The 9,057-nt window shown below is 36.6% G+C and overlaps 3 protein-coding genes across 5 annotated transcripts in view; 2 read left to right on the forward strand and 1 right to left on the reverse strand.

Annotated features, from left to right (window-relative positions):
• LOC108367021 (mpv17-like protein) overlaps positions 1–1,171 on the forward strand; it is a 9,625-nt gene extending 8,454 nt beyond the window's left edge. The window contains exon 5 of the mRNA XM_017621540.1: positions 1,037–1,171. Within this exon, the coding sequence (XP_017477029.1) occupies positions 1,037–1,171 (135 nt within the window). The remainder of the gene's footprint in view (positions 1–1,036) is intronic.
• LOC108367017 (protein sym1) overlaps positions 1–9,057 on the forward strand; it is a 14,925-nt gene that overhangs the window by 4,228 nt on the left and 1,640 nt on the right. The window contains exon 2 of one of the 3 annotated variants that reach the window (XM_017621533.1): positions 5,189–5,413. In XM_017621533.1, the coding sequence (XP_017477022.1) occupies positions 5,284–5,413 (130 nt within the window). In that variant the 5' untranslated portion in view covers positions 5,189–5,283. The remainder of the gene's footprint in view (positions 1–5,188; positions 5,414–9,057) is intronic. The other 2 variants (XM_017621535.1, XM_017621532.1) reach the window with 2 other exon arrangements.
• On the reverse strand, positions 2,924–4,250 carry LOC108367016 (trypsin-1-like). Its single transcript, XM_017621531.1, has 3 exons — positions 3,966–4,250; positions 3,440–3,793; positions 2,924–3,379 (listed from the first exon to the last, which is right to left on the reverse strand). Exons 1-3 carry the CDS (start codon positions 4,092–4,094, stop codon positions 2,972–2,974), a joined length of 891 nt encoding a protein of 296 aa, XP_017477020.1. The 5' UTR covers positions 4,095–4,250; the 3' UTR covers positions 2,924–2,971.

Here is a 9,057-nt window from a genome sequence, read left to right on the forward strand (position 1 = left end):
ATCGACAAATTTTGTTCAGCGATGAGGCTCATTTCTGGTTGAATGGCTTCGTAAATAAGCAAAATTGCCGCATTTGGAGTGAAGAGCAACCAGAAGCCGTTCAAGAACTGCCCATGCATCCCGAAAAATGCACTGTTTGGTGTGGTTTGTACGCTGGTGGAATCATTGGACCGTATTTTTTCAAAGATGCTGTTGGACGCAACGTTACGGTGAATGGCGATCGCTATCGTTCGATGCTAACAAACTTTTTGTTGCCAAAAATGGAAGAACTGAACTTGGTTGACATGTGGTTTCAACAAGATGGCGCTACATGCCACACAGCTCGCGATTCTATGGCCATTTTGAGGGAAAACTTCGGAGAACAATTCATCTCAAGAAATGGACCGGTAAGTTGGCCACCAAGATCATGCGATTTGACGCCTTTAGACTATTTTTTGTGGGGCTACGTCAAGTCTAAAGTCTACAGAAATAAGCCAGCAACTATTCCAGCTTTGGAAGACAACATTTCCGAAGAAATTCGGGCTATTCCGGCCGAAATGCTCGAAAAAGTTGCCCAAAATTGGACTTTCCGAATGGACCACCTAAGACGCAGCCGCGGTCAACATTTAAATGAAATTATCTTCAAAAAGTAAATGTCATGGACCAATCTAACGTTTCAAATAAAGAACCGATGAGATTTTGCAAATTTTATGCGTTTTTTTTAAAAAAAAAGTTATCAAGCTCTTAAAAAATCACCCGTTATTTGCTTGCGGCACTCAGCTGGCGCGAGTATGTTAAGTGACACCTTTTGCAGTTGTTGCTGCAATATGCCGTTTGTCTCATTGAGACCCCAGCCTATAAGGAGCGTGGGCTCTTTAGTTTGAGCGAATTCTGTACAATCTTTTGCTTTAACAACTTTCACTAAATCTGTGCTATTGAGCTTAAGTGTTTTCTCCAACTTCAAAATTGCTATGTCGTGTATGGCTATAGTGTGGCTATATCCTTCATGCTTCTGTATCTTGCTGACGTTCATAAATTTTGCTTTACCCGATTTCAGTTGATTTGTGCCATATTGTACGACCAATTCTCGGGGGTCTTTGATGTACATAAAACAATGCGCAGCGGTGAGAATCCATTGGGGATGTATGATGGTGCCTGCACAAAAATGCTGCAAATTCCAGCGTTGGCGTAACGAAACCTGTTAGGGGTATAAACAAAATTTTAGAAAAATATGATCTGTAACTTTTTGACTAACTTCTACATATTTTTAAGAAAAGTCCAAAGTTAGAATTTGAGTACTTGGTCTTTGTTAATGTAAGAATGGTGGAATCGATAGCATCCTACTGTATCTACCATTTCTTGGAAGTAAAGTTTATTGAATTTTTATAATTTTGTACAAAATTTGTAATGTGGATTTATATGGCGCAGCTGGTTATACCGTGCCCTAACCGCCAAAATAACGTAAGCGACATTTTTTTTCAAAATTTTATTTTTGATGCAGAAATATTCCTAGAGCATCTAGATGCATTTCTGCATCAAAAATAAAATTTCGAAAAAAATGTCGCTTACGTTATTTTGGCGGTTAAAGCTCGATACAATGTGCGAGATTTTTATTAAAAAAATTAAAAAAATTAAAATAAACGAAAGAAAATTAGCCAAACCTGGTCAAAATTTCACTTAACTTAATCAGCTGGCCACAAGAGTACATAAGTTGTCGATTTACTGCCTGTAAGTAAGTCAGTTTACACCGATAAATGTTGTATATTAGTTAAGCTTTACTGTGATAACTCCTAACTAAACTCTATTCAAGAAGATATCGAGGCCTTATAATGTATTCAATACCCTCTATCTGCAAATTTCACTAAAACTACTTTCTGCTGTTAGAACCCATCTGGGACTTAACTGTCATCACTGGTGTTAATTCTTACTTTGCAATTTAATAGTAAAGTTGCACACGGAAATGGTGCAACGGAAATGGTTGGGGCTGAAACAAGTGCTTCTGGAGTGTATCCACTTGGTATCAATTTAACAAAAATTTGCTAATAAAAGGTTAAAAAATAACACTTAGAAAAAGACCAATACAAGAATGAAAGTAAAGGGGAGTACGTACATAGATAAAGAAAAGGCAGAGGCAAAAATCGCTTTTGTTATCGATTTTGTTATCGAAATTTTTATCGATATTGTTATCGATTTTGCTATCGATATCTTCGGAACCTATCGATATAATAATCGAAATTTTTATCGATTTTGTCATCGATGCTTTTAAGGATTTTGTAATCGATACTATTTATCGATATTGTTATTGGTTTTGTTATCGATATTGTTGCAGATTTTGTTATCGACATTTTTATCGAAGTTGTTATCGATATTTTTATCGATTTTGTTATCCATTTTGTATCGATTTTGTTATTGATTATTTATCGATATTTTAATCGCTTTTCTAAACGATTTTTGTCATCGATTTTGTTTTCTTTATTTTTATCGATTTTGCTATCGATATTTTTATCAATTTTGTTTTTGATAATTTTATCGATTTTCTAATCGATTTTGCTATCAATATTATTATCGATTTTGCTATAGAATTTGTCATCGATTTTGTTATCGACATTTTTATTGGTTTTGTTATCGATATTTTGTTGGATGTTACTATCGTTTTTGATATTGACAGAGTATAAGGATAAAAATGAAGATAAAAGAAAACAGAATAACATACATAAATGTAATTAGAAGGAACAGGGGTAGAGGTAGTGATATAGATAGTGTGACCCAGGCGCACTTACTTTTTTTTATGTATAATTTCCCGCAGATTGCGAACATGTCTTCAAAATATAAGAAACTAGAATAGTTTTAGAGATATAGCAAAATTTCGAATAATTGCTTAAAAATGCAAAAATGCAGTTTATCTTGATTAAATTTTTTATTTTTCCAAATGCGTATTTTTACAACGCTTTTCTTGAGCTAACTTGACTGAGCTATTCACATTTTATTCGCTTTAACTCTTAATTAATTTACTTCCAACTCCCTTCTTGCTTCGCACTATAATCAAATTCCCCGTTGTCAGTTCTTCCCATGACTCTTCACTCTCACTCCAATCGCCATCATCACGATCATTGCTCATCATCTGTCCCATCCAATCCACATAAGCCGATACTTCCGTAAAGACACCCGGATAAGGCGCCACAGTGCATGGCTTGCGACTCCACGAAACAATGCCCACCTGTTGGCCATCTACCAGCAGAGGACCACCCGAATCACCGCTACACTGACCCTTGCCACCCTCCGGCACACCGGCACAAATTGTGGTCGCATGCAATTGAGTGCCATGACGTTGGCTACACTCCTCATCGCTGAATATTTGTAAATGCACCTTTTGTAGTTGTTTTTGTATGATGCCGCCAGTCTGTGGAAGGGACAGAAATAATTATTAAAAACTATTTTTTTAAATGTTTTTGCCACTCACCGCATTCAGCCCCCAGCCAAGCAATACGGCAGGCAACGCGTCTGCTGTATCCTGTTGCGCTGCCGGCAAATGCACTGCACGCACTTTTGAACTAAATTTGATGGGTGTTTGCAGACGCAGCAGCGCAATGTCATTCAAATGCAAATTTCTGGGTTGATAATTATCATGCACTACTATTTTACTGATATTCGACACTTTGGGGCTAGCCGCATCCAATTCATTGCTGCCATATTGAATACTCAACTGTTCCGGTTGTATTTTCACGACACAATGTGCGGCCGTAAGCGCCCATGCACGATTTAGCAGCGAAGCGCCACACTTATGTTGACCATCGGAAGCGCGACGTAGGGAAACCTTTGCCGAACGAGTAAAAGAACTTGCGTTATCAACTTAAAGAAGGTAGGTAGGTAGCTGGCGTTCCAAGAGCTTATTCGATTATGCAAATGATTTTCTTTTATCGCAATCAACGTGTGCTTGGCTAAAACTTTGAAACGCTCTCTTAAATAAGTATTTTAATTAAACTCACCACAAATGGAAATTCGCCTTCGTTAGCCTGTGTGCCATTTACGATTCTCGAGTAAAACGCTTGACTCTGGCAAATTCCAATTAAAAGGCTCATAGCGTAAAAAAGTAGCAATCCACTGATTCGTGCCATGTTTGTGGAGATCGAATTATGACTGAATATCGAATATGACGAGCTTGGCGGTTAGAACTTGTTTATATTGCAACAAAAAAAGTGTTGCTGTCTGAGCTGCATTGCTGCGAATTTAGGTTAATTGCGGCACAATGGGGCGTAGTTGCGTATACTCGACCTTTGCCTGAATTGCATGGAAAACTGATAAGAATATATCGTTGGTTTTTTGTTTTTGTTTTTTGTTTTCATACATTACAAATGCACAACAGTGTAGAGTGGAAAACCAACTTCCAATGAATTTATTTATGTAGAATGCAACAAAAATGTTAAAGAATGTCTAAGCCATTTTATGTTGGCATACATAGTTAGATGTATACATATATACATATTTAGGTATGTACATATGTACACTCAGAACTAATAGATAAAAAAAAGTCGCAAATATTTAGTGTGAACAAAGCACAGTTAACGGTTGATGTACATATGTATGTGGTCTGAACTTGAAAACTTTCAAAATCAAGGCTAGTATTTAAAGCGCAAATTTAAACTCTTGCGGAAGTGCACATTAGGGTATTCACAGCAAAATTATAATTTATTTATTGATAGCCAATTGTCATCTATACAAAAAAAAAATAGCGTTAAATATAAAATATCCACCGTTGAAGTTAAAGATCTGAAAATTTTTGTACAGTGGCTTCCTAGGTGTTTCAAAATTGGAAGTAATATCATTTATTTTTATTTTTTCCTTCGCGAAATATATTTTAAAGAAACCTACATAACACCGCGCGACAAAAATCAAAAAATTTTGAAACACATGTAAAAATCAATATAAACACGACATCAGAGCCAAATATAGTAAAACTGCGTTTTTAGTTTTTCTCCCTCACGTCAGAATTTTTTTCAAAGGCCTTTGAAGTTTCAAGGATATGTGTACTAATTCAAAAAATTATTTAGAAAAATTCAGTACAATGTAGAATAATAAAGCGAAATTTCATACTTCCTTCACGGGGAGGAGATAAAATTCTTAATTTATTTAATAATAATCAAACAATAAATTTAAAATCTTGCTGTGAATATCTTTTAGAACAAATTCTCAAAATTATTTTTATCATCAGAGACATATTAAGTATTAAAACCACAAAAATTAGTATTAGCTGCATCCGTTCATCAATATATCTATATACATATGTAGTACTCTTATATAGCAAACATGGCTGCCATTTTGCAAAGTTTTAAGATAATGCTACAGCGCTATCCCGTTACACGAGGCATGGTCTCGTATAGCCTCATTTGGCCGACGAGTTCTCTGATACAACAGACTTTTGAGGGGAGAAGATGGCGTAATTATATTCTTAAAATTCCAAAAATTCTATTTTCCATTTATTTTTTTTTGGTTTATTCTATTTCATTTAATTATTTTTGGTTGTTTATTTTATTTTTTTATTCAATTTATTTCCACGCATTTAATTGTTTTGTTTCAGTTACATTTTATTTTATTTTGCTTTTCCGTTATTACTCATTTCATTTTATTTCTAATTTTATTTAGTTTTCGTATTATTTAATTAAAACTTTTATTTTGAATTACTCTATTTTATTTTCTTTTATTTCACTTTGTTTTATTTTATTTCATTTCCCTTTATTTAATTTTATTTAACTATATTATATAATGTAATATTATATTATGTTATATTTTATTTTATTAGTAAGTTGACTAGCAACATGACGGACGTGTAAAGTGTTTGCTCTGTTTCGGCATCAGTTATTCGCGGTATTTTCGTGTACTTAATACGGATAGTAATATACTCCGCCTGCCTGTGTGCTGGCGTTTCACCTGTGCTGAACTAAAAGCAAATTTACATTTGGACATCATCGTTTTCGCTTAATTTTAATTTTCTATACCTGCTTGGCAAGCTGTTGTTGCAGTTTCGAAGGTATGTCACCTGTTCCCCCTGCTGCCTCTAAGAGACACCTAAGAGACGCAAGTAAATGCTCTCCCTCTCCTAAAACGGTGAGACTTATCGATAGTGTTGACTCATTAACTGCTATTCGCGAACTTGAGTAGAAAATTCAACTTCAAACAGATAAACTGCAGTCACTCTTTGAAAGCCTCTCCAATAAAATAACGGTGGTTGAGAGCGCGTTGAGCACGAAGATCGCCGCTGAAGTTACTATTATCTCAACTAGGCTGAATGAGTCCGCTGAGCGGATCTCTGCGCTGGAAGCAAAAGAGCAGAAGTGTGAAGCAGAATTACTGAAATTGCGTGCTGAAATCGAGAAAGTTCAAACACAAAGAATTTCTCCCGACGTGTCTGCTGACGCGGTTGTTTTTGGCATACCGTATACCGAAGAAGAAAACTTAAAGAGTACGTTTAACCGTGTGTGTCTCTCTATTGATTTTCATGCTCCGCAAATTCGGGATATTTTTCGNAATAACGGTGGTTGAGAGCGCGTTGAGCACGAAGATCGCCGCTGAAGTTACTATTATCTCAACTAGGCTGAATGAGTCCGCTGAGCGGATCTCTGCGCTGGAAGCGAAAGAGCAGAAGTGTGAAGCAGAATTACTGAAATTGCGTGCTGAAATCGAGAAAGTTCAAACACAAAGAATTTCTCCCGACGTGTCTGCTGACGCGGTTGTTTTCGGCTTCCGTATACCGAAGAAGAAAACTTAAAGAGTACGTTTAACCGTGTGTGTCTCTCTATTGATTTTCATGCTCCGCAAATTCGGGATATTTTTCGTACTAAGGCTACCAATAATAATCTGAGCGGTGTGGTTATCATTAAGTTCCATTCTCCACTGGACCGCAAAAGAACACTTCGCGCATTTAGTGACTACAGAAAACAAACTAAGGATGTAGTTTCTGTTTCTGTTGCAGGCCTCGAAGGGAAATTTTCTATTTTTGAGAGTTTGACCACAGAAACGAGGAAATTATTGCAAGAGGCCATACGATTGAAAAGAGCGGGGAAGCTGCTGTCTGTATTTACGTTGCGAGGTGCTGTCTATGTCAGAGTTGACAAAGGTTCGTCAGCTATTAAAATTGATGAACGTAATGACTTGCAGAGGTTTTCNATAATGACTTGCAGAGGTTCTCTTGCTAATCTGTGTTCTTTTTCTTTTATTCTATATTCTTTTATTCTTAGCTTAAGTATGTTTAGTGTTTTGCTAGCATTTGTAAAGATGGTTCATAGTGTTATTGCGCTTCTTACTATATTTATTAGTTCTTATTCATACCTTGAAGTTGCTTTTGTTCACTTGCTTTATGGTGTCTAACAGCAAGATCAATAGCATTGATGATAATAGTCGCATTATGTTAAATGTTCTATGTAATCAACAGATAGGGCTTAATATCGTCCATTTCAATGCTAGAAGCTTAAACAACACAAAAATGGATTATGTTAGATATGTGTTTNCATTATGTTAGATATGTGCAGTCAAACTTGATCCTTCTCTCCCCTCTGGTAAATTATGGCGGAACATTAAAAATCTCCAGGTACATGCCAAGGACAGAACTGAGTGTATGTTAGATGTTGAAAGTCTGAATGATGTGTTTCTTTGTAGTGCCTCGTCTAATGGTTGTATGTCACAATTCGCCCCAAATCCTACGTCGACTACGTATTCGAGCGTACCTTTTGAATTTTCCTCCGTATCTGAATGTGATGTGACTAGATGCATCCTCAAAATTAACTCAAATGCGGTTGGCGAGGATGGTCTGCCNGAATGCGAGGATGGTCTGCCAATCCGATTTATCAAGTTAGTTATGCCGTTCATCATAAGTCCACTGACACACATCATTAACCACTGTTTTACCACGTCTTGTTTTCCAACGTTATGGAAATCCGCTTCCATTTGTCCAGTTGCTAAAATCAAACAAGCATGCTCACCTTGTGATTTTCGTCCAATTAGTGTTTTGCCTGCCTTGAGTCCCTAATGTCAGAGCAAATCATGTCAGATATGTCCGAAAAGAACTTGTTATCTCCTTTTCAATCAGGTTTTAGAGCAGGGCATGGTTGTTCAACTGCGATAGTAAAAATTCTTGACGATTTGCGANCTTACTTACTTGACTTTTCCAAAGCATTTGACTCCGTAGATCACACACTGCTCTGCTCTAAGCTTTCGTATTATTTCGGGTTCGGTAAAACTGCACTATATCTTATGAAAAGCTACCTAACAGGTAGAACCCAGCTTGTGAAGGTTGGTTCAGTAACCTCTAGAACTAAATCCGTAACACGCGGTGTTCCTCAGGGGTCTATTTTGGGCCCCTTGTTATTTAGTGCTTTCATAAATGACATATTCATGACATGCCAATATGTAAAAATGCATGCATATGCCGATGACATCCAGATATATTTATCAGGTCCGTCAAGAGATTTGCACAGACTCACATCTGATTTGAATATGGACTTATCATCTATCTCGCATTGGGCTGCTCTTAACGGCCTTTCCATTAACCCTGCGAAGTCGTATGTTCTACCTGTTTTTAAGACAAAAGTCCCTTTTAGCAGTATTCCTTCAGTTTTTCTTGAAACCAGACCCCTAAAATTTATTGATAAAGTAACCAATTTGGGGTTTGTTATCAATTCTAGCCTTAGCTGCGTTGATCACGTTGATTCTGTTGTGAACAAAGTATATGGTATTCTAAGAAAACTTAAGGCTATCGGCATCGTTTGTTCCGATTCCCACTAGAAGAAAGCTTGCGCGTCAATTAATCTTACCTATTATTACTTATGCAGAGGTGGTATATAGTAAGCTTGACTCCAGGTCATCCCATAAGATTGGCACCTTATTTAACCAAATCACACGTTATGTATATGGATTGCGGAAGTATGACCATATATCTGCGTGGAGATGTAGCTTGTTAGGATGTGATATCACTGATTATCTAAAAGCAAGAAACTGCATCTTTCTCTTTAAACTCATCAGCACAAAGACCCCTCTTTATCTTTATGAGAAATTAATTTTTCCAAAGTCTGAGCGTTCCTGTGATCT

The sequence above is a fragment of the Rhagoletis zephyria genome, unplaced genomic scaffold (assembly GCF_001687245.7).
Source record: "Rhagoletis zephyria isolate East Lansing unplaced genomic scaffold, Rhagoletis_zephyria_1.1 Rzeph_scaffold_02498, whole genome shotgun sequence".
Lineage (NCBI taxonomy): Eukaryota > Metazoa > Arthropoda > Insecta > Diptera > Tephritidae > Rhagoletis > Rhagoletis zephyria.

Coding starts and splice junctions, on each gene's coding strand:
- LOC108367016 (XM_017621531.1), bottom strand. CDS start 4,094: ATGGCACGAATCAGTGGATTGCTACTTTTTTACGCTATGAGCCTTTTA. Junction 3,794..3,965: donor AAGGCGAATTTCCATTTGTG/GTGAGTTTAATT, acceptor CGTTCGGCAAAG/GTTTCCCTACGTCGCGCTTC. Junction 3,380..3,439: donor TTGGCTGGGGGCTGAATGCG/GTGAGTGGCAAA, acceptor TCCCTTCCACAG/ACTGGCGGCATCATACAAAA.